Source organism: Ictalurus punctatus, chromosome 14 (genome assembly GCF_001660625.3).
Source record: "Ictalurus punctatus breed USDA103 chromosome 14, Coco_2.0, whole genome shotgun sequence".
NCBI lineage: Eukaryota > Metazoa > Chordata > Actinopteri > Siluriformes > Ictaluridae > Ictalurus > Ictalurus punctatus.
Genome location: NC_030429.2, coordinates 4,200,027 through 4,225,674, shown reverse-complemented (window position 1 = coordinate 4,225,674; position 25,648 = coordinate 4,200,027). Strand labels below are relative to the sequence as shown.

At 38.0% G+C, this 25,648-nt stretch overlaps 2 protein-coding genes across 15 annotated transcripts in view; both read right to left on the bottom strand.

Annotated features, from left to right (window-relative positions):
- Positions 1-12,623, bottom strand: part of LOC108274631 (von Willebrand factor A domain-containing protein 5A) — a 29,804-nt gene extending 17,181 nt beyond the window's left edge. For 10 of the 14 annotated variants that reach the window (XM_053685557.1, XM_053685560.1, XM_053685562.1 and 7 more), the window contains exons 1-10: positions 12,466-12,606; positions 12,282-12,366; positions 7,944-8,146; positions 7,548-7,770; positions 7,186-7,352; positions 4,586-4,700; positions 4,067-4,242; positions 3,799-3,887; positions 3,212-3,356; positions 2,720-2,799 (exon numbers count right to left, since the gene is read on the bottom strand). In XM_053685557.1, coding sequence (XP_053541532.1) covers positions 2,720-2,799; positions 3,212-3,356; positions 3,799-3,887; positions 4,067-4,242; positions 4,586-4,700; positions 7,186-7,352; positions 7,548-7,770; positions 7,944-8,146; positions 12,282-12,318 — 1,235 coding nt within the window. In that variant the 5' untranslated portion in view covers positions 12,319-12,366; positions 12,466-12,606. Of the gene's footprint in view, positions 1-2,719; positions 2,800-3,211; positions 3,357-3,798; positions 3,888-4,066; positions 4,243-4,585; positions 4,701-7,185; positions 7,353-7,547; positions 7,771-7,943; positions 8,147-12,281; positions 12,367-12,465 lie in introns of all 14 variants that reach the window. The other 4 variants (XM_053685555.1, XM_053685558.1, XM_053685556.1 and 1 more) reach the window with 3 other exon arrangements.
- Positions 12,624-15,892: 3,269 nt separating this feature from the next.
- LOC124626099 (von Willebrand factor A domain-containing protein 5A) lies at positions 15,893-20,404 on the bottom strand. Its single transcript, XM_047159959.2, has 6 exons — positions 20,372-20,404; positions 19,092-19,127; positions 17,929-17,955; positions 17,643-17,782; positions 16,662-16,785; positions 15,893-16,402 (listed from the first exon to the last, which is right to left on the bottom strand). Exons 2-6 carry the CDS (start codon positions 19,123-19,125, stop codon positions 16,323-16,325), a joined length of 405 nt encoding a protein of 134 aa, XP_047015915.2. The 5' UTR covers positions 19,126-19,127; positions 20,372-20,404; the 3' UTR covers positions 15,893-16,322.
- Positions 20,405-25,648: the final 5,244 nt, after the last annotated feature.

Genomic DNA, 25,648 nt, shown 5'->3' with positions numbered 1-25,648 from the left:
CGCTCTCGCTCCTGTTGAACACAATAAACGAGCAGCAGAGGGCTTACCCAGACGGTGTTCACATAATTGCAGGAGACTAATAAGGCGAACTTGAAGACTGTACTCCCGAAATTCTATCAACATGTTAAGTGTTTTACTAGAGGGGCGAACACTCTGGATCATGTTTACTCCAACATTAAGCACGCGTATAGAGCCATACCTCTCCCCCACCTCGGCCAATCAGACCATCTCTCCCTCCTGCTCTCCCCTGCCTACACCCCCCTCAGACGCAGTGTCAAGACCACTATAAAGACTGTTACCACCTGGCCTGATGATGCATTCTGCAAACTACAGGACTGCTTCGAACAGACAGACTGGGATTTGTTTGAACATCAAGAGTTAGAAACATTAACAGGAACGGTACTGGACTACATCAAGTTCTGTATCGGAAATGTGACTGTGGGAAAAAACATCCGGGTTTTACAAAACCAGAAACCATGGATGACCAAACAGGTCCGCACACTACTCAAAGCCCGCGACGCTGCCTTCAGGTCTGGTAATAGAGCTCTGTACAGAGCTGCCCGTGCCAACCTGAAAGGTGGTATTAAGGAAGCTAAGGCGGCCTATAAGAGGAGCATAGAGTCCCACCTGTCCAGCAAAAATAAACGGGAGGTGTGGCAGGGCATACAGAACATCACAAACTACAGAGGCCGTGAGGCAACAACAGGAGACCTGAGTGCGATTCTGGCAGAAGAGCTAAATTGCTTCTTTGCTCGCTTTGAAACATCACAACAACAGCACTCATCTGCTCCAGCCCCACCTCCACCCTCATCTGGCCCCCGTACCAGTCCAGCCCTGCCTCCATCCCCTTCTGGTTCCTGCACCACTCTACTTACTGTGAGGGAACACGATGTTAGACGGATGTTTCTGGCAGTGAACCCCAGGAAGGCTGCTGGCCCAGACGGTGTACCTGGTAACATGCTCAGATCATGTGCCCACCAGCTTGCCCACATCTTTACCAGAATTTTCAATCTCTCCCTGGCCCAAGCAGTCATCCCGTCCTGCCTAAAATCAGCCACAATCATTCCAGTGCCAAAGAAGTCGCCCACCACTAGCCTGAATGATTATCGTCCTGTAGCCCTCACTCCAGTTATCATGAAGTGCTTTGAGAGATTGGTTCTTCAGCACATCAAGGACTACCTCCCCCCAGATTTCGATCCTTTTCGATTTGCTTATCGTGCAAACAGATCCACAGAGAATGCTATCGCCGTAGCTGTCCACTACGTGTTGAGGCATCTAGAGCAGCAACAGAGCTACGTCCGGATGCTTTTTGTGGATTACAGTTCGGCTTTTAATACAATAATTCCGGACATTCTCGTCACCAAATTGGTCACCCTTGGCCTCCCCCGCCTCACGTGTGCCTGGATAAAGGACTTTCTCACCAACCGGTCCCAGACAGTGAGACTGGGACCCCACCTCTTCTCCACTCGCACGTTGAGCACAGGTTCTCCACAGGGCTGTGTGTTGAGCCCCCTCCTGTACTGTCTCTACACATATGACTGTAGACCAGTCTACAACAATAATCTTATCATCAAGTTTGCTGACGACACCACAGTGGTCGGACATATCTCAAAAGGAGAGGAGGCAGCCTACAGAGAGGAAATTCTAAACTTGGCTGCCTGGTGTTCAAAGAACAATCTGACTCTAAACACCAAGAAAACCAAGGAACTTATTGTAGACTTCAGAAAACACAACACGGAGCTGGCCCCCCTCTTCATTAATGGTGAGTGTGTGGAGAAGGTCCACACCTTCCGGTTTCTTGGCGTCCTTATCTCTGCAAACATCTCCTGGACGGACAACATCACAGCGGTCATCAAGAAGGCTCAAATGCGGCTACACTTCCTGAGGGTTCTCAGGAAGTACAATCTGGACTCCAATCTGCTGATCTTCTACCGCTCGTCCGTCGAGAGCCTGCTGACATACTGTATCACGGTGTGGTACGGTAGCTGCACCGCAGCAGACAGGGAGAGGCTTCAGAGAGTAGTAAGAGCAGCACAGAAGATCATTGGCTGCCCTCTCCCCTCCCTGATGGATATTTACACTTCCCGTTGCCTCAGCAGAGGAAAAACCATCATTAAGGACAGTTCTCACCCTGGCTTTGATCTGTTCAATCTGTTGCCCTCAGGGAGACGTTACAGGTGCATCAAAACAAGGACTAGTAGATTTAGGAATAGTTTCTTCCGAAAGCTATTACCAAGATAAACAAATACATGTACTGAGTCCACAGCATATGTATATAGTGTCTCAAAACTGTGCATTTCATAGTACCTCCCCCATCCACCCCAATATCTATCTTGCATATCTTGTATATCTTGTTTATTTATTCTGTTTATTTATCTTGTTTATTTATCTGTGTATTATCTGTTTATTCTTCTTGTGTATTGAATGTACATGTTTGCACGGAACAAAAAGGAGTGGCTCTTAATGTCATTGTACATATGTATAGTGACAATAAAAGGCATTCATTCATTCATTCATTCATTCAATTCTGAAACTGTCATGATAATTCTCCCAAAGTAATCAAATATTTGTACCTCTCAGTTAGCTACATGTATTAGGAATAATTTAAATGCTTTAAATATTTATACTTCTAGTTCTAGCTACTCAATTTTTCCGAAAATAAACTGTATACATCATGAATGTTTTAAGAGAATGCTTTAATGCTTTAAAGAGCACATGCCTGTGGACATCAGCATTGCTCTTCACGCAGTGAAGAACATCTTTGGTGTTTCCTACTTCACCATCTGTAAATATGAACAACTGGAAAGAGAACATCCAGGGAAATTGAACATCCAGGGGGAAAAAAAATACTAAAGATGAGCAACAGTTGTTTACTTTTTTCCTTCAATAATCCTAATCGTTACATTTTTAGCAAGATCCGTTTGTCCCAATCTGAGGGAACCCTACAACAGCACTCCTGATACTTAATTAAGAACACTTAATTGTCCAACGAACCCTTAAATAACCCTAAAAACACCTTTTTTCCCTCTAAGAATGTAGAAAGAGTACCCTTCAGATTTCTCACTGTGAAGCATGGGACTTTCGAGAGAGTGGTGATCTATTGGCCTTGACTAGAAATATAAATCTAAACAGGACATGTTAAACAGGTAAATATACATATTCTGCTCATCACTGATAAATCACTGCAGGTTTGGATGTAGAATAATGTTACCTGTCTTGGATGGTTGGGGATACAAGGCTGTTTGTAAATGTGCTCCAGAGGTTGCAGAATCTCTGTGCCCCCCATGTCTGCTTGCATCTCATTTACTTTCTTCACAGCCTGCTCCATAGTGTCCTGACTGTACTGCACACTTTTCCTAAAGCCGGGGAATCACACAACACAACAAAAACAACAACACAGCACATCTAACCATCCCTCGATCACTCTCACTTTCAGTAATCACTTGATTCAGGTCAGCTATCCCAAAAATACTGGGCATGAGGTGGGAACACACCCTGGACAGAACACCAATCCTACACAGATCAACATGCACACATTCATTCATACATTCTAGGGGCTTTATTTTAGCCAATCCAGCAACTGGCATGTTTTTTGGGAGGTTGGAGTAAACCAGGAAACCCAGAGAACCTCCACATGGACAAGACACGAAGCTCAAAATCTGGACCTGTAAGGAAGCAATGCTACTAGTTGCTACCACCCAGACCTGTATCATTTCATTTCATCCATGTTTGTGTCTGCATAATGAACTGAGTGACAGAACTTCTCCATATTCACTGGTTCATGTGCGGGTTACTCACGGGAAGAAGGATTCATAGTGAGAGCCAAAGCCATAGATGTTGAAGTAACAGTCCATGGGGAGACTCTTCAGCAGCAGGAGCAGAGTGTCCTAAACACATCATTATTCACATAGTCATTATTATTATTCTTTTTAGTATTATAATTCTTTTTTAATTCAAGCTTAATTCATACAAAAAGAAAAAATCTTTAAAAATTTTACATGGCAAAAAGTTGTTATGGTGAAAAAAAGAAAAAATATCTACAGAACAGTTAAGTGTTGAGTCTTACCCTGGCACACTCGATGCGTTCTTGTGCACCTTGTCCATTATGCATGGGGCAGCTCATACTGCCAGATCTGTCCATAACAAACACAAACTCGCCACACGACGACACAGAGGACATCACTGACTCAGGAAACTCTGGATAGAAACTGACCATGACCACAGGGTCTCCCAGGAGAGTCCCTAAAAAGAAAGATAAATGAACAGAAGTGTAATGAAAAGAAGACAAGAAAAGAAATAAGACACTTCCATTTTGTTAAATTTGAGATATTCAAACTATATTACAAACATGAAATTAACACCCGCAACCAATATTAGCTTATCTTTTGTTCTTGTTTTTAATAGTAATTTTCAAAAGGTGCACAATGATTAGTTTGTTTGTTTTTTTAAATAAGTGTTTTATTTGAAAAAAAAAAAAAAAGATTTTTGACATTCTGAAAAACATGGTTTTCTTTGTTCAACTGATATTGCGTTTGAAACGCTGTCTTTTGGGAAGGTTTTATTTTATTAAACAGAAATATTGTACCTGGCTTTGCTGCGGGAGATCCAGCTTCCACTATAGCAGTGAGCTGATGAGGATTCTGATAATATAGATACAGCTCGATATCTCTGTCAAACATATGACCTGCACAAAGGCTTACCTAAACACACACACACACACACACACACACACACACACTATATAAAGTGTTCTGATAATAATATCCATTTAAATAGAATCCTATTAAAGATTACATGCAGGTGAGTGGCAAAAAATGAACATTTTTATGAAAAAGAAATCTGCAAATTTTAATGCGCAGTTACTTTATATTTCATGGAATTCAATTAGAGAAAAGTGAAAGTACTAAGCAAGACCCGTTTGGTGTGTATGATATATGTCAGTGTGTAAGACTGTGAGGGACATTTCAAAAGCCTCATCTTGCGTTTCTTGAAGGTGTTCCTGGTGAATTTAGGTCCCAAATCCAGCCTCTTTTCAGTTTTGATTTCTTGACTGAGTTGTTTCCTGAATTTGATGATATTAAGTGGAATCCATTCTTCCATCTACCTGTGCAATGTTTCATGTGCAACTGGCTGGCACACAATTTTAAAGCACAACAGATCCATTCTCATGAGTAACAGTTGGCAAATTGTTCTTTCTACCAAATGCCCTTTTCTTCTTTGGTGATGATTTTACGCATTGTGCTGCTGCCACATGATTGAATGATTAGATAACTGCATAAATGAGCAGATGTACAGGTGTTCCTATTAAATTAGACAGTGTAAAAGGCCAATTCTATTTTTTTTCCGAAATACACTGAAGACATTTGGGTTTGAGATCAAAAGATGTATATGAGACAACAGATCAGAAGTTCATATTTACATCTAGATGTGTTAAACAACTTAAAACATGGCAGCTTTTGTTTGAACCCACCCATTTTTTCATGTTATCAAAAATATTGGAACATGCAACCTACAGGTGTTTAATGCTGCCCAGGTGTGCCTTGTCAAATTGATTTGCCTTGTCAAATTGAACTGAGCAGCATTTCACCTCCTGAAGAGGAGACTGAAGGGAAAACCCCCCGAATCAAACAACAACTGAAAGACGCTGCGGTACAAGCCTGGAAAAGCATCACAGAAAAAGAATGCAACAATTTGGTGATGTCAGTGGGTCACTAGGTTGATGCAGTTATTGCAATCAAGGGATGTGCAACTTAATGTTACCTAGTGTTATTAACTTTAAGACGATCTGTTCCAATACTTTTGCTCAACTAAAAACTGGGTGGTCTGCCACCAAAGGTGCCAAGTTCTAAGTTGTTTAATACATATAGATGTAAATATCAGGAAATGAAAGCTGAAATTCCAATTCATCTTTTGATCTTAAACCCAAATGTCTTCAATTTATAACAAAAACAATAGAATTGGCCTTGCTGTTCCAATACTTTCAGAGGGGACTGTATACATATACACAGATACAGCAGTAGATCCTATAAGTTTTGAGGTGGGGCCTCCATGGGTCAGACTTGTTTGTCCAGCACATCCCACAAATGCTTGACAGGATTGAGATCTGGGGAATTTGGAGGCCAAGTCACACATTGAACTCTTTGTCATGTTCCTCAAACCATTCCTGAACAATTTCTGCAGTGTGGCAGGGCACAATACCCTGCTGAAATAGTCCACTACCATAAGGGAATACCGTTGCAACGAGTGTACTTGGTCTGCAACAATGTTTAGGTAGGTGGTACGTGTCGAAGTAACATCCACATGCCAGGACCCAAGCTTTCCCAGCAGAACACTGCCCAGAGCATCACACTGCCTCTGCCGGCTTGCCTTCTTCCCATAGTACATCCTGGTGCCAGGTAAGCAATGCACATGTACCCGGCCATCCACATGATTTATCACACCAAGCCACCTTTTTTCCATTGCTCAGTGGTCCAGTTTTGATGCTCACATGCCCATTGAGGGTGCTTCCGGCTGTGGTTAGCATGGGCACTATGACTGGTCTGCTACTAGGCAGCCCCATAGGCAGCAATCTGTGATGCGCTGGGTGTTCTGACACCTTTCTATTGTAACCAACATTAACTTTTATAGCAATTTGTGCTACAGTAGTTCTTCTGTGGGAGAGGAACAGACAGGCTAACCTTCACTCCCCATGCTGATCAATGAGCATTGGGTGCCCCATGACCCTGTTGCACTTCCGTGAACCACTTTTGGTAAGTGCTATCCACTGCTTACCAGGAATACCCCACAAGGCCAATTTGGAAATGCTCTGACCCAGTCGTCTAACGATCACAATTTGCAAGTAAACACTCTGTACTCATAGTCATGTGTTGGGTGCAGGGAAAACAGGCAGGCATTAAGATCTGAGTTACTTAGACAAGGGCTAGATGTTATGGCCAGATGACTGGTTTGGACCATGGGAGCACCCAGCAAGCCTTGCCAAAAAGTTTCTAAACAATTGTATGCTAGTCATGAAAAAGTGATATGATAGATGCCTGTATTTGCTTGCCTAATACACCCAGTGCTAAATCACTGAATCAGTAAAGTTGAAATTGATCTGGTTCAGTTAATCATTACACCTCTAAGATGTACAGCTCAACATGGACACGTACATGCTACCTCATATCTCTCTCGCTCTCACACACGCACCTTTGCCTTTGTGTGGTCTGTGTTGAGGAACATCAGGGGCTCTAAAGGACATTTGGACTCCACTTTAGTGATGGGGTTTGGAGAGCTCACGTGTGCAGTAAAAGAGAGAGAGTAGGGAATACCAGAAGAACTTGATGTTATCTCTGAAACTATACCACCACCTGAACCTGAAAATAAATAATAGGAAAACAGATTATAGGATTCATTTACCTGATGGATTATCCAATTAGCTGACTGCATGCCTGATCAGCAGGAATACTTACATTGAGATATAACAGTGAGGTGTGTCAGATATTTTTTCAACGATGTATGTTTAGTATGTGACAGTAAGGTGTGTGGTGGTGGATGTGTGTGTTTAGTACCGGCTGGTGTGTAGCGGGGGTTGAGCACTGCAGGCAGGCAGAATTGCAGTGAATGGTCAGCCTGTACACTCAGCTCAGTGATATAGATGAAGGTGATGGCGGCGCTCTGTCCTGGTGGCAGAGAGCCTACACTCATCTTGAACACGTCCGCAGACTCCTCACTCTCCTCCAGCAGAAAGGCCTGTTGACCTGAACTCACTGCATCATCGTACTGCTCCCGCGCCTTCGCACAGACAAAATACATGTGTTAATGTTACATTCCCTCTCAGTGTGAGACATGTGGATTACCTACAATCTACAATCCATGATGCACTGACATTCCTGTTAACTAGTCTACAGAATACTGCAGGTAAGATCATTAGTTTATCATTTTCAGGAAAGCACAGCTTCACTCACCTCCTGTTTCTCCTGCACCTCAGCCACTATCTCCTGGTCTGCAATCCTGGCGCTGAAATGGCAGAGAGCAGCTCCTGAAGGCATGGGGAAGACAAACACAGCCTCCAGATGGTTCTCTTCCTCATTTATATACTGCAGGGTGGAGGTCACCGTCGCTACATGCCCCTGAACCTGCAGATCCACCTCGATGTGCTTCAGTGGAACTGAGTCAAAAACATACAAAGATGGGAGGAGTTATGATTTATATCATATTTGGAGTTTTTTCCTGAAAAGTTTACAATGCCTGTCAACATGTATGCAATCCACCTGCACCATCACATCATCATCAAAATACAGAAGGGTGCCCTGTATAGATATCAACGTTTTTAAATGTTTAAATGAAGACATTAACAACAACAACAAAAAATCAGCCAACAGAACAAAACTCTCTGGATAAAATCAGTGATTATTTCCCCACTGATGTTAGCATGGTCAGTGAAGTGAAGGAGCAACCTGGTTCCAGTAATTCAAATGTGACTTACAGTGAGGGAAAAAAGTATTTGATCCCCTGCTGATTTTGTACGTTTGCCCACTGACAAAGAAATGATCAGTCTATAATTTTAATGGTAGATTTATTTGAACAGTGAGAGACAGAATAACAACAAAAAAATCCAGAAAAACGCACGTCAAAAATGTTATAAATTAATTTGCATTTTAATGAGGGAAATAAGTATTTGACCCCCTCTCAATCAGAAAGATTTCTGGCTCCCAGGTGTCTTTTATACAGGTAACGAGCTGAGATTAGGAGCACACTGTTAAAGGGAGTGCTCCTAATATCAGTTTGTTACCTGTATAAAAAGACACCTGTCCACTGAAGCAATCAATCAATCAGATTCCAAACTCTCCACCATGGCCAAGACCAAAGAGCTCTCCAAGGATGTCAGGGACAAGACTGTAGACCTACACAAGTCTGGAATGGGCTACAAGACCAGTGCCAAGCAGCTTGGTGAGAAGGGGACAACAGTTGGTGCGATTATTCGCAAATGGAAGAAGCACAAAAGAACTGTCAATCTCCCTCGGCCTGGGGCTCCATGCAAGATCTCACCTCGTGGAGTTTTATTGATCATGAGAACAGTGAGGAATCAGCCCAGAACTACACGGGAGGATCTTGTCAATGATCTCAAGGCAGCTGGGACCATAGTCACCAAGAAAACAATTGGTAACACACTACACCGTGAAGGACTGAAATCCTGCAGCGCGCGCAAGGTCCGCTGCTCAAGAAAGCACATATACATGCCCGTCTGAAGACTGCCAATGAACATCTGAATGATTCAGAGGACAACTGGGAGAAAATGTTGTGGTCAGATGAGACCAAAATGGAGCTCTTTGGCATCAACTCAACTCGCCGTGTTTGGAGGAGGAGGAATGCTGCCTATGACCCCAAGAACACCATCCCCACCGTCAAACATGGAGGTGGAAACATTATGCTTTGGGGGTTTTTTCTGCTAAGGGGACAGGACAACTTCACCGCATCAAAGGGACGATGGACGGGGCCATGTACCGTCAAATCTTGGGTGAAAACCTCCTTCCCTCAGACAGGGCATTGAAAATGGGTCGTGGATGGGTATTCCAGCATGACAATGACCCAAAACACAGGGCCAAGGCAACAAAGGAGTGGCTCAAGAAGAAGCACATTAAGGTCCTGGAGTGACCTAGGTAGTCTCCAGACCTAAATCCCATAGAAAATCTGTGGAGAGAGCTGAAGGTTCGAGTTGCCAAACGTCAGCCTCGAAACCTTAATGATTTGGAGAAGATCTGCAAAGAGGAGTGGGACAAAATCCCTCCTGAGATGTGTGAAATCCTGGTGGCCAACTACAAGAAACGTCTGACCTCTGTGATTGCCAACAAGGGTTTTTAAACCAAGTACTAAGTCATGTTTTGCAGAGGGGTCAAATACTTATTTCCCTCATTAAAATGCAAATCAATTTATAACATTTTTGACGTGCGTTTTTCTGGATTTTTTTGTTGTTATTCTGTCTCTCACAGTTCAAATAAATCTACCATTAAAATTATAGACTGATCATTTCTTTGTTAGTGGGCAAACGTACAAAATCAGCAGGGGATCAAATACTTTTTTCCCCTCACTGTATACCCAAACTGATGAGACAGAGACTCATGATGATCCAGATCATCAAAATGATAATCAGCATTTCCTATTGTAAACTGACCTTATTTTTTTTTTAAATGTCATTAATGATAATGATGACATTAATGATTTCCATAAGTAGGTTATAGGCAGGGAGTCTTTAAATACGAAGTATCTACTTTTTTTTTCCTTCTGGGGAACTTTATAATGTTGGATCTTTACTTCTGGTTGAGATTTATGCAAAAGAGAAATGTAAAAGATAAATGCCTGTAGTTTTCAGAACAGAACAGCAGAACAGTAATCGTCAGTATTTGACCATGTGAAGGATTTTCCACACAAATTTAAATTTATTTGGCTTTGTGCTTGTGTCCACATGGTATCATTTTCATTTATCCAGGTCTTTAACATGTATTTAACCACAACAGACTGTTTTGCAGTCAGGGAGCCCCAGAGCTGCCTTTACGTAGCATTTTTGAATTTTGGCCCCTTTTTGCCACTATGACAAATAATGACCTGTACTTGAAGCTTTCGTAAAAATTAAAAGTGAAACACCCAAAACTGTATGTGGTACCATAACAAATACGAGCTGTAGGCTGATACGTGAAATTCTGGAGGGAACGTCGGACGATGTGGCGTGGGGACGTAATGACGTGAGCCGTTAATCGATCCATGTTCTATAACATGGTTCTAAAATGGGAACATGAAAGGAATATTCTAAAAGCAACTCATGTAAAAGCAACTCTAAAAGCACCTCACAATATTATCTTATTCAGAATAAGGTAATTAATTAGATTACTGCTGTCCGTGTAAATGTAGTCATTTTCAGAACCAACGACTGCTTGAAGCCATGGGCTGCGTCCAAAACCGCATATTTACCTACTATATAGTAACTGAAATACATGTATTTCGCCTACTATATAGTAGCGAAGTACGCGGTTATTTATTTTAATCATAATAGAACATAGGAAACATTTTAAGTGAAAAAATAAGGTAATTTTTAATTTGATGGCAACAACACATCTAAAATATATATATATATATATATATATATATATATATATATATATATATATATATTAGTTGGAACGAGACCATGTGTACCACCGTGTCGCATCCCGTCTTCTTTTAACAACAGTCCGTATACGTCTGAGAACTGAGGAGACCAGTTGCTGGAGTTTTGAGAGAGGAAGGTTGTCCTATTCAAGTCTGATACAGGATTCTAGTTGCTCAACAGTCCTGGGTCTTCTTTGTTGTATCTTTCGTTTCATGATGCGCCAAATGTTTTCAATTGGTGAAAGGTCTGGACTATCAAGAACTCTAAAAGGTGTGTGTTATAGCTGACACCTAGATGAACACTTTACAGTTGGTTTTGTGACTGTAAGTCATTCCATTCGAATGCTATTGAGCTTTAAATGATGGTATATTTTGTGTATGAGTCCATTTGGTAGTGAAATATATGGCAATATTTACACATGATTTGTTAGTATATTTTATTAAGTATCAAAAATCTAAAAAGTGTGGGTCATAGCAGACACCTTCGTGAATACATTACAGTCGGTTTTGTGACTGTAAGTCAGGGGTGTCCAATCTTATCCGCAAAGGGCCTGTGTGGGTGCAGGTTTCAGTTGATCCTGGCTTTCAGTAGACTCAGGCGTGGCTTCTGCTTGGTTGGAATGAACACCTGCACCCACACCAGTCCTTTCCGGATAAGATTGGACACGCCTGCTGTAAGTCATTCCCTTCAAATTCTACTGAAGTTAGAAACGTGTATACCAATGTCGTCTGTAACTTTAGAGACGGTCCCTTAATTTCTGCGAATATCGACTTTCCAACGTCAAGCCAACTTTACTCCAGTGTTTGGTCATCCTTCGGGGTGTTTACATGTCGCATATCCAACCGATAACATGTGCGTTAATGTGTGAAGGAGGATTTTGCAACACAAACACGTGCCTGCTGCAGCTGAAGGTACCAAAAGCAAGCAGGGAGTTTACAAGGAATATAAGCTTCCATATTATTAATACATAAACCTACATTAACATTTTACTCTGCTGAATGACTCAGTGCTTCCGGGATAGTTTCCGGATCCACCTCAGTGCTATCTGGATAAAGCTGTTACTGAAAGTGTGTGTGTGTGTGTGTGAGAGAGAGAGAGAGAGAGAGAGAGAGAGAAATGTTTAATAAAAAACACACACACACACCCCTCTAAATCCTACCTGGCTCATTCTTGTTTGTCAGCAGGCCACAGTTCATTTTGTCCTCCTTTTGTAGGTAATCCTAACACACTGTTGATGTGAAATCCTGGAAATAAAACTGTAATTACACACTGAGTTTCTGACACACACATGAAGAACGGATAAACACAAGACTGAAAGTAAAAGAGGAGGAAAAACACCCTACAGTTTGCAGTCAGTAGTCACCTGCAGCAGGGTTAAATTAAAGCTGTAGACGTGAGTCTGGTCCGTCAGACCCTTGAAGAATGTTTGGAACAACAACAAAAAATGTCTCACTGCGGGAATCAGACGACTTCTTATTTACGACGCGAAAACGAAAGCGAGGCGGTGCTGCGACTATGGTAAGCCAAAGGGTTCATAAAGATTCGAAATGCAGTTTGTTTTTTGTTTTTTTTATTGCGTTTAAAGGGTCATGAAACATTGAACATTATTAAGTTCACAGATGACACGACCGTGGTGGGTCTCATGAGCAAGAACTACAAGACAGCATACAGAAAGGGGGTGTAGCGGCTAACGGACTGGTGCAGATCCAACAACCTGTCTCTGAATGTGGACAAAACAAAAGAGATGGTTGTTGACTTTAGGAGAGCACAGAGTGAACACTCTGCTGAACATCGACGGTTCGTCCATGGAGATTGTCAAGAGTAGCAAATTCCTTGGTGTTCACCTGGCAGAGAACCTCACCTGGTCCCGAAACACCAGCTCAGAACAGCAGCGTCTCTACTTTTTGAGAAGCCCATCTCCCACCAATCATCCTCACAACATTCTACAGAGGAACTATTGAGAGCATCCTGAGCGACTGTATCACTGCGTGGTTAAGAAATTGCACCGTATCGGATCACACACCCATCACACAAACTCTTCATCCTCCTGCCGTCTGGAAAAAGATACTGAAACATTCAGGCCCTCACAGCCAGACCGTGTAACCATTTCTTCCCCTCAAGCCATCAGACTCCTCAGTACTCAGAGACTGGACTGACAACACACACACACACACTGAACTGAACACCATCCCACTCCCCTTGCAATTTTTGCCCATTTCTGTACTGACAACCTGCATTTTTGTTGCTAATGTACTCATAAAAAATATCATATTTAATTTCTTGTGACTATCATACTCTTTACCTGGCTGCTACTGCAATAACTGCTATGTCCATATATGTTATAAGCTAATCTGCTGAATACTATGTCATAATATGTTATGTTTACATTCACAGCATTTTTTTTATTATTATATTGTTACTCTTTTGTACTATCTGTTGCACTACCTGTTATATCTGTCACTTCCACAATAGAACTGTGTACTGGTCAGCGCTACACTGTCACTGTGCCTATTGTCCTGTTTTAGTAGTACTGTAGTGTCTTGTGTTGCTTGCACACGTTTGCATGTGCACTTTATGTAGAAATGTGTAGGCCTTATTTAGTTCTGTGTCGTCTCATGTGGTTGCTGTGTCTTTTTATGTAGCACCATCGTACTGGACGAAAGTTGTTTTGTTTCACTGTGTAATGTACCACTGTGTAGAACAAAACATATATCCGATTTCATTTCCACCTATAAAAATTTTCCGCCATCTTGGATTTTTTCTTAAAGCATACTTTTGCAAACTAGTCCTAGGTTTTTCATCCAATCGGGACAAAACCAGTCCCAAACGAATCAGTGGAGACTCGTTATCAAAAGTTATTTAAAAAAGTTTGTACTTTGGACTTGAGGTAGTTACGATATGCAAAAACACAGGAAGTAGGCATGATCACTTTTATGTAAATGAATATAACTCTTGAAAGAAATGAGAAATATTCACCAAATTTGGCATGCTTATGTTTGAGGACAATCTATGGTTGCCCGGAAAAGGTGGCGCAGTTTTCAACATGGTGGCACTATAATACCAAAAAAACCTGAAATTGGCTGTAACTATGGAGCCGTTGATCTGATCTACTTCAAGATACAGTGTCTTTGTGTCAGTTGCCGTCACTCTCTATGAGCATATTCACGTATGTTGAAAAACATGGTCACCATCGTCCAATCAAATTTCAGTAGCTATTAGACAACATTATCAATGGCCGATCGGAACAAAACTAGGTGGACCTATTTGACTCTTGGTCTAAGAGGTTTTTGCCAAGTTTTCAAAAAAAATTGGCCAATAGGTGGCACTTTCATGATTTTTGTCCATGTTAACGGTTGTATATAATACAGTGTTTTGGACAAACACAACTAAGATATATAAAATAATAGGTCTTCTCATCCTATACATATTTGCCTCAAGAACCATTGGTGTCTGTCAAACCGTTCAGTAAATATTTCAGATAATGTTAAAAACCTACTTTTGCTAACTAGTCATAGGTTTTTCGCTCAAGTGAAATAATACTATTGTAGCACAATACTTTTGAAGTCAAAGATCAATAGTTATCAAAAAAAAAATTGAACTTTTGATTTACCCTCGCAAGGACACATCAAAAGGTTTGAGGCAAACATGGCCACTTTAACTTAAATGGCTATAACTCTTGAAGGGAATGAGAAATTTTCACCAAACTTGATAAACTTAGGTAGGGTCTAAGTCTGAGTTGGCACTTGGAAGTTGGCAAAAATGGAGGAGTTTTGTCACTTGGTGGCTGTATAATAGTAAAAAAAAAAACTTGAAAATGGCTGTATAAATGGTGTCAAAATAATTGTATATCATTCAATGTTTCAGATATGCACATATTCTTTGTATCATACATTAGATCTCATTCTGAACAAGTTTGCCTCTAGGACCACTGCTGTCACTCAAATAGTTCATTAAATATTTCAGAAACCTGGTTTTACAAAGTAGTCCTAGGTTTTTTGCTCAACTGTAATAATCCTGTCCCAGGATAATTCTTTGGACTACTTAGATCAATAATTGTCAAAAAAATTGAAGTTTTGGTTTAACCTCGTTAGGTCACATCAAAAGGTCTGAAGTCGTTGTGGCCACTTTTACTCAAATGGCTATCACTCTTGAACGGAATGAGATATTTTCACCAAACATGGGGTACATGTGTATGGGCTCCATTTGAGGACAAACGTTTTAAAAATTACTGATTGTGACCAACTGGTGGCACTATAGCAGATCAAAACATGAAATTGGCAGTAAATGTGGAGCCAACCCTGTCCAGGGTGTTGCCCCTGCCTTGTGCCCGATGCTCCCTGGGATAGGCTCCAGGTTTCCCCGTGACCCTGATAAGGATAAGCAGTATAGAAGATGGATGGATGGGTGGATGTAGAGCCATTGGTCCAATAGACTTGATAAATAAATCTTGCAAGAATCGTCCTTGTCCAAAGTCCAATCAGCATATATGAGGACAACTGTGAATATTGGAAAACTTGGCCACCATTACTCGAGCAATGTTCAGCAGCTATTAGACAAGCTTAATGAAGGCCGATATTTCTTAAAATTATCTTGGTTTGTCTTTGATTTAGGTGCTTAAAGGATTGCACAATGTTAATTAATATCTTTTAACATCTTTAAGGGCCCTAATCGGCTTGAACACTGATAATTGTTGCTTGCAGCTATATTTGTTATTTAGATCTACTATGCTATGAACAGTATATTAATATTTTTAATACAGCCACTAAAACAACAACAACAACGATTATTGCTTTTGTTGTTATGAACTTTTATTAAAAACTTTCATCCTTAGCAAGCAACAACTGCATTAAGCCTGTGACTCACTGACCTTGTTGGATTTTAGGGCCAAACACTACGTACTACACACAATTATATGCATGTTAAAATAAAACCTGAACTCAAGAAAAGATTTTACAAACAAATAAAATGTCACTTTTCTATTTTAATTTAACTCTTTGCACTTGACAACCAAATGTGTGCACAGTTTTACTTTATCCCTACAGGATAGTCAAGTTTCCAGTGTTTTATGGCCATGCAAGTAATTCCACTGACAACATTATCTTATATGTAAAGGCATGCTAATGTAAGTAAAAATAAGTAAAGTAAAGAAAGAGAAATTATGCCAAGGTTTTTGTGTGGATGCTGTAAGAGGGTGAAGTCTTCATATCCCAAGAGCATCTTCTTTAACCTGACAGCCCAGTAGAGCATTACCTACCCGTACACACTCTGAGTGGTTGACCACTGAAACACACACACACACACACACACACACACACACACACACACACACACACAAAATCATCATCATTCTCATCATCATCGCCAAGACAATGTAAAAGTATTAGTGTTAAATTTGGTAATGTGCTGGTTAGGCATTCTTTTAAATCAGAAAACTGCTTAATCAAAATGTGGAATTTTCTGAGCAGGAAAAAGTCAGTTGTGTTGTCTAATATGTTTCATTCTACAGTTCACTGATTCACTGCAGAAATGTAGAGTTTACCTTTCTGAGTGCGGATCCATGCCACTGCTTTCATGGCCAAAAACTGCCACTCAACCTGTACATCGATCTTAAAGCCATGTAACCAAATCAGAGCCAGAAGTGTAGCCCAGACATCTGGCTTCACCTGCACACAAAACCAAACAGGAAACTTACATACTGTACATACCAATGATGGATAAATTCAACTATATATAAGAATGATCTTAAACTATCACTCCTATACTTACTAGATGCTTTTACTTACAGTAATTAATGCAGAATACAAGCGTATAACTAGAGCAGTTGAGGCTTTGGGGCCTTGTTCAAGGCCATATGGCAGTCCGAGGATTATATTATTCTATGTGTATTTCTACATAAGAGTTATGTACATTGTCTTATGTGCATATGCCTTAATATATACAGTACGGTTAAAAAGAAACAAAAATATTCAACAAAAGTGCTAGGTGTATGAGTAACAGGTTGGTGTCAGACTACCGAAAAGCATTTATGGAACATCCAACCTGGACACTTCCCCTCCAGACTGCCAGAGGGCGGCCTTCCCTGAATTTTGAACTGCTTCTTCAGTTACACTGCTCATTTGGACTATTTACAAACCACATGAACTTGTCTATTGTTAAAGCTTTACGGTTTGTCAGTTATCTATGTGATTATATTGAGCCATATTTATTTTGTCTATTTGTATTGCCATGTCTTGTTTTTGCATTTGCCTAGGCGGTTTTTCCTGATATCTGGTATTTTAACCCTGCACTCTTGTTTGAGCACATTTTGGATATTGTCTTGGATTTGTTTATCTCTTGAATTTTTTGGTAATGACTCAGACTGATTTAACTGTCAGTAAACTTCATGTGTATGGATCCTTACTCTGCCTCTGTAAGTTACATTACTAAGTATTAGATAACCTTTTAAAAATAATTTAGGCTTTATGGGTAAAATTGCATCGGGGTCACACATGTTATATAGACATATTTAGTGTGTATTAACCTGTGCAGGAATCTGCTCGAGCAGCTCTTTTTCTGTCCTCCCGAACACCTGTGCCAACATGGACTCCATTTCCCAGCAACCCAAAGCCTTCTGGAGGGAGACGAGTTGCAACAATGGGTCCTTTGGAGACTCAGAAACTTCTACAGAGATGTAAATATAGATGTACAAACATATGTCGATCTTACTATTTAGTCATTTAGTTTAAATTTCATCAGTAACTTGTAATAAAAATGAGAAGTTCATTAAACCACATCTTTTTTTTTTCATTATAATGTCTGAACATTACCTGGGATAATGCCAGTACCTCCACCACCTAAAGCAATGAAAATTGTTTTACCACAAGCATTTGAGAATTGAGTTAAGCATTTAAACTGTTGCACTACATTAACTGCAAGTATTTTTCAAGTATCACTTAAATAATTTTCCACTACCCAAGTGGACACATTGCAGATAATATTTTTAGTGAATTCTTTTTTTAATGATCCAGTCCTGTCTATGATCTAAATGCTCTCTTCAATAAAATTAGAACAGGGTTGTTGGTACTGTGAGGAAAATGCTGCTAAGACTGAAGAAAAGAGAACACGGTATCTGTTGTGTCATTTTATATGACCGAGCCGTTGAATTCACAAATCTTCAGAAAGTGTTTAAATTTCTTTGTACCACAGCATCGCTGAATGCTCGAATCTGATTGGTCAGAATGTGTGCATAATTTAGCAAAACAGCACAGGTAGTCCAGGCTATAACATGAACAAAAAGTTCCTATTAATGCATTTGTTCTAAAATGTTTGTTTCTATAATCTACAACAATCTAAAAACAATCTACAAGACTTGAGTGTCAGTACTTTGTAATGGTCAAAGTTTTTGAACATGGGAAGTCTTCAAGATAGAGGACTTTCGGTTTTCCTGTTTCTCATTAACATGACAAGCTGCATTTTTTTTCTTTTGTCTAACTAACTTCGAGAAAAAAGAAGGTGATGAGGGAACATTATAGGAATGGACTCTTACCCATGCTTTTATATAAAAGTAATGCACATGTTCTAACCAATCACATTTGAGCATTCAGCAGTGCTGTGGCATAAAATATGTACCTACTGTATTTCCAATTAGAAACAAACAGATTTTCCATGAGCTCAGTGAAAGTACAGCAAACCAGTTATGAGCTTCCTGTAACACTTTTCTTTAAATTAAATTTTTAATTCATTGTATGTTTGCATTTTTTTTTATGACTAAACAATGAAAAGAATGACAAATCATATCTTTTATTTTACTCTGATCCCTAGACAGTGGCTTTCCAACATACAAGGATATGCAATACAATTAGTCTCATGACAAATTGTCAATCATGAAACTAACTGTATTGCATATCCTTGTATGTTTTAAATTTGAGGGTACAGTTTTAGAATAATGAATAATATAAGTATTAACAAAATCCTGTGTTCAGTTACTTACGCATACTTCCCAGTAGATGTGTGAACCGGCTCATCCCTGTACAGGCAAAAACAGGAGGTTAGATACTTTATTGGTGCTGTATGCCGTTTATGCATAAAACACTAAAACCAAGATGATGTTATTCATGAAAGCACTAAAACTCTCTCTCTCTCTCTCTCTCTCTCTCTCTCTCTCTCTCTCTCTCTCTCTCTCTCTCTCTCTCTCTCTGTGTGTGTACAGTTATAGTGAGATTGGAAAAAAGACCAGGTGACATACAAGTCCAATTCCAAAAAAGTTGGGACACTGTGTAACATGTAAATAAAAACAGAATTCAATGATTTGCAAATCTCATAAACCCATATTTTATTCACAATAGAACATAGAAAACATATCAAATGTTTATGCTGAGGAAATGTACCATTTTAAGGAAAAAATGAGGTAATTTTGAATTTGATGGCTGCAATGTGTCTCAAAAAAGTTGGGACAGGGGCAACAAAAGGCTGGAAAAGTAAGTCCCAACTTTTTTGGAATTGCGGTTGTACATCCAAGCTTCCTCTGTCCAGTTTTGGTGAGCCTGTGCCCACTGTAGCCTCAATTCCCCGTTCTTGCTGACAGGAGTGGAACCTCGTGTGGTTTGACTTATGTATTTTGAGACGCTTTTCTGTGCCCCATGGTGGTAACAAGTGTTTATTTTAGATACAGTAGTATTCTTGTCTGGACATTCTCCCTAATCAGCAAAGTATGAACTGTCACTCACAGGATGGTTTTTGTTTGTTTTTTGCAACATTCTGTGTAAACTTAAGAGGCTGTTGTGTGTGAAAATCTCAGGACATCAGCAGATTCTGAAATACTCAAAGCAGCACAACTGGCACCAACAACCACGCCACGGTCAAAGTCATTGAGACACATTTTCCTTATTCTGATGTTTAGTCTCATAACAAAAATCTCCACCACATCAAGGATTATAATTTTGTTAATCAACCTGTTTTTAAATCCATTTATTATTAGTCAGATTATGTGGAGCATCCACTGTACAAGTCCCAGCATAAAAGCTGTTACTATAGTAACAATTACTATTAGAACCAGTCCATTAATATCAGGTCACTCATGTTATAGCCAGAACTACCCGTGCTGTTATACAGAAATAATGCACACCTTCTAACCAATCAGATTTGAGCATTCAACAATGCTGTGGCATACAAAATGTACATACTGTATTTCCTATTATAAACATGTATTGAAACACTACAAATATTTAACTTGCACTTAATGTCAGAGCACAAACAGTTATGTACACTTACCCTGGTATGCTACATGCCGAATTCCACCACATTTTAGACAAAGTTTTTTAAAAGAAAAAGAACATGTTAGTAAATATTTAGAACAGGTATGCAGGTATGGATAAAACATTAAAGCTCCCTTAACTAACATTAATTACTACATTAGTTAATATTATTGCAATGGTTAATACTGACAAATTATAAACTTCAGCATTAATAAATTTAGTTTAACCAAGTAAGTTAATTGACTTTGTAAATTAAATTATTTAAATGTTAATGAAGTATAATGTCCATTGACTAATGTTTATTCAATCCATGTCTCCAATCCACAACAATTAGCAAAAGTTACATTAGTGCATGTTCCTAAATGTTGATAAATTGAAGTTGAAATTTAGTATTAAGCCTTGATTCTGAATTTTGGCACTTAATAACTTAAAAATGAAGATGTTGGTTCATTTTTCCTCATTAGTGGGTTGAAGAACAGTTAATTAGTGATACTGTCACAAAGCTGCTGTGTGACGATGTCCATTGTTAAAAGCGCTATACAAATAAAATTGAATTGAATTAATGTAGGTGTTGACTGTTTGGCTTATTTGGTTTATTATTTTAGACAATTCAATCCATAAGTTATTTTCTTAATGATTGTTGTGGTGTAAAGCTGAAGTTTATTGTTTCTCAGGTTAATTAATGTGTTGGTGTCAGCTAATGAAAACTTAATGTAAATCATTACAGAGATACTGTATGTTCACATTTTTGTTGAAAAAAAATATACATATATTTTTTAATTAATATAGTTGGAAAGTTACTGGCTCTGAGCATTTATTCTACAAAAGTAATTTAAATAAGCCTTTATCATTTGATATGTAAACAATTCCAGGCCTCTCAATCTGACAAGCACCATATTATATCATAAATTATTGCCTGGGTACTTCGAAGTCTGAATAAAAAATACTGGAGACCTCTTTAAAAGTCCCAACAGTAGGTGCATTTTACAGATGAAAGGAAGTACACAATGATTTTTAAGTATTTATTGTAGCATTCACTTACAGAGACTAGAACGACTCCTTCTTACAGCCTGCTGCTGCTGTATCCCTATACAGAGGCAAACAAAAACAGGATGTTAAATAATTCATGTGCTTTTTATAATGTATATATACAGAAAAGCTCCATTTTTGTAATAATCTTATTTGAAGATTTTTTTGTGTAGAAGTATGTTCAAGTATTTTGAAACTAAAATTTGTAATTTGCATTTAGGAACTATACAGAATGCACATCCAAGAGGCAAGTTAGTTCCTGCCATTTTACCAAGAAATGAGAGATTGAGAGTGCTTACAACAGACTCCTTCCATAAATGTTAAATGTCTCATAACAAAAATCTCCACTACATCAAGGATTATAATTTTGTTAAACAACCTGTTTTTAAATCCATTTATTATTAGTCAGATTATGTGGAGCATCCACTGTACAAGTCCCAGCATAAAAGCTGTTACTATAGTAACAATTACTATTAGAACCAGTCCATTAATATAAACAGGTCGCTCATGTTATAGCCAGAACTACCCATGCTGTTATACAGAAATAATGCACACCTTCTAACCAATCAGATTTGAGCATTCAACAATGCTGTGGCATACAAAATGTACATACTGTATTTCCTATTATAAACATGTATTGAAACACTACAAATATTTAACTTGCACTTAATGTCAGAGCACAAACAGTTATGTACACTTACCCTGGTATGCTACATGCCGAATTCCACCACATTTTAGACAAAGTTTTTTAAAAGAAAAAGAACATGTTAGTAAATTTTTAGAACAGGTATGCAGGTATGGATAAAACATTAAAGCTCCCTTAACTAACATTAATTACTACATTAGTTAATATTATTGCAATGGTTAATACTGACAAATTATAAACTTCAGCATTAATACATTTAGTTTAACCAAGTAAGTTAATTGACTTTGTAAATTAGATTATTTAAATGTTAATGAAGTATAATGTCCATTGACTAATGTTTATTCAATCCATGTCTCCAATCCACACCAATTAGCAAAAGTTACATTAGTGCATGTTCCTAAATGTTGATAAATTGAAGTTGAAATTTAGTATTTAACTTTGATTCTGAATTTTGGTACTTAATAACTTAAAAATGAAGATGTTGGTTCATATTTGTCATAGTGGGATTCATTTTCCTCATTAGTGGGTTGAAGAACAGTTAATTAGTGATATTGTCACAAAGCTGCTGTGTGACGATGTCCATTGTTAAAAGCGCTATACAAATAAAATTGAATTGAATTAATGTAGGTGTTGACTGTTTGGCTTATTTGGTTTATTATTTTAGACAAATCAATCCATAAGTTATTTTCTTAATGATTGTTGTGGTGTAAAGCTGAAGTTTATTGTTTCTCAGGTTAATTAATGTGTTGGTGTCAGCTAACGAAAACTTAATGTAAATCATTACAGAGATACTGTATGTTCACATTTTTGTTGAAAAAAATGATACATATATTTTTTAATTAATATAGTTGGAAAGTTACTGGCTCTGAGCATTTACTCTACAAAAGTAATTTAAATAAGCCTTTATCATTTGATAAGTAAACAATTCCAGGCCTCTCAATCTGACAAGCACCATATTATATCATAAATTATTGCCTGGGTAGTTCGAAGTCTGAATCAAAAATACTGGAGACCTCTTTAAAAGTCCCAACAGTAGGTGCATTTTACAGATGAAAGGAAGTACACAATGATTTTTAAGTATTTGTTGTAGCATTCACTTACAGAGACTAGGACGACCCATTTGTGCAGTCTGCTGCTGCTGTATCCCTATACAGAGGCAAACAAAAACAGGATGTTAAATGATTCATGTGCTTTTTATAATATATATATATATATATACAGAAAAGCTCAATTTTTGTAATAATCTTATTTGAAGATTTCTTTGTGTAGAAATATGTTCAAGTATTTTGAAACTAAAATTTGCAATTTGCATTTAGGAACTAAACAGAATCAAACAAGGAGGTTAGATTCTCAATGAGCTCAGTGAAAGTACAGCGAACCAGCTATGAGCTTCCTGTAGCACTTTTTTTAATTAAGTTTTTAATTTATTATGAAAAATGTACATACTGTATTTCCTATTATAAACATGTATTGAAACAGTACAAACATTTAACTTACACATAATGTCAGAGCACAAACAGTTATGTACACTTACCCTGGTATGCTACATGCCGAATTCCAGCACATTTTAGACAAAGTTTTTTAAAAGAAAAAGAACGTGTTAGTAAATTTTTAGAACAGGTGTGCAGGTATGGATAAAACATTAAAGCTCCCTTAACTAACATTAATTACTACATTAGTTAATATTATTGCAATGGTTAATACTGACAAATTATAAACTTCAGCATTAATACATTTAGTTTAACCAAGTAAGTTAATTGACTTTGTAAATTAAATTATTTAAATGTTAATGAAGTATAATGTCCATTGACTAATGTTTATTCAATCCATGTCTCCAATCCACAACAATTAGCAAAAGTTACATTTTTGCATGTTCCTAAATGTTGATAAATTGAAGTTGAAATTTAGTATTAAGCCTTGATTCTGAATTTTGGCACTTAATAACTTAAAAATGAAGATGTTGGTTCATATTTGTCATAGTGGGATTCATTTTTCCTCATTAGTGGGTTGAAGAACAGTTAATTAGTGATATTGTCACAAAGCTGCTGTGTGACGATGTCCATTGTTAAAAGCGCTATACAAATAAAATTTAATTGAATTAATGTAGGTGTTGACTGTTTGGCTTATTTGGTTTATTATTTTAGACAAATCAATCCATAAGTTATTTTCTTAATGATTGTTGTGGTGTAAAGCTGAAGTTTATTGTTTCTCAGGTTAATTAATGTGTTGGTGTCAGCTAATGAAAACTTAATGTAAATCATTACAGAGATACTGTATGTTCACATTTTTGTTGAAAAAAAATATACATATATTTTTTAATTAATATAGTTGGAAAGTTACTGGCTCTGAGCATTTATTCTACAAAAGTAATTTAAATAAGCCTTTATCATTTGATAAGTAAACAATTCCAGGCCTCTCAATCTGACAAGCACCATATTATATCATAAATTATTGCCTGGGTACTTCGAAGTCTGAATAAAAAATACTGGAGACCTCTTTAAAAGTCCCAACAGTAGGTGCATTTTACAGATGAAAGGAAGTACACAATGATTTTTAAGAAGTATTTATTGTAGCATTCACTTACAGAGACTAGGACGACTCCTTCTTACAGCCTGCTGCTGCTGTATCCCTATACAGAGGCAAACAAAAACAGGATGTTAAATAATTCATGTGCTTTTTATAATGTATATATACAGAAAAGCTCCATTTTTGTAATAATCTTATTTGAAGATTTTTTTGTGTAGAAGTATGTTCAAGTATTTTGAAACTAAAATTTGCAATTTGCATTTAGGAACTATACAGAATGCACATCCAAGAGTCAAGTTAGTTCCTGCCATTTTTCCAAGAAATGAGAGATTGAGAGTGCTTACAACAGACTCCTTCCATAAATGTTAAATGTCTCATAACAAAAATCTCCACTACATCAAGGATTATAATTTTGTTAAACAACCTGTTTTTAAATCCATTTATTATTAGTCAGATTATGTGGAGCATCCACTGTACAAGTCCCAGCATAAAAGCTGTTACTATAGTAACAATTACTATTAGAACCAGTCCATTAATTTAAACAGGTCGCTCATGTTATAGCCAGAACTACCCGTGCTGTTATACAGAAATAATGCACACCTTCTAACCAATCAGATTTGAGCATTCAACAATGCTGTGGCATACAAAATGTACATACTGTATTTCCTATTATAAACATGTATTGAAACACTACAAATATTTAACTTGCACATAATGTCAGAGCACAAACAGTTATGTACACTTACCCTGGTATGCTACATGCCGAATTCCACCACATTTTAGACAAAGTTTTTTAAAAGAAAAAGAACATGTTAGTAAATTTTTAGAACAGGTATGCAGGTATGGATAAAACATTAAAGCTCCCTTAACTAACATTAATTACTACATTAGTTAATATTATTGCAATGGTTAATACTGACAAATTATAAACTTCAGCATTAATACATTTAGTTTAACCAAGTAAGTTAATTGACTTTGTAAATTAGATTATTTAAATGTTAATGAAGTATAATGTCCATTGACTAATGTTTATTCAATCCATGTCTCCAATCCACAACAATTAGCAAAAGTTACATTAGTGCATGTTCCTAA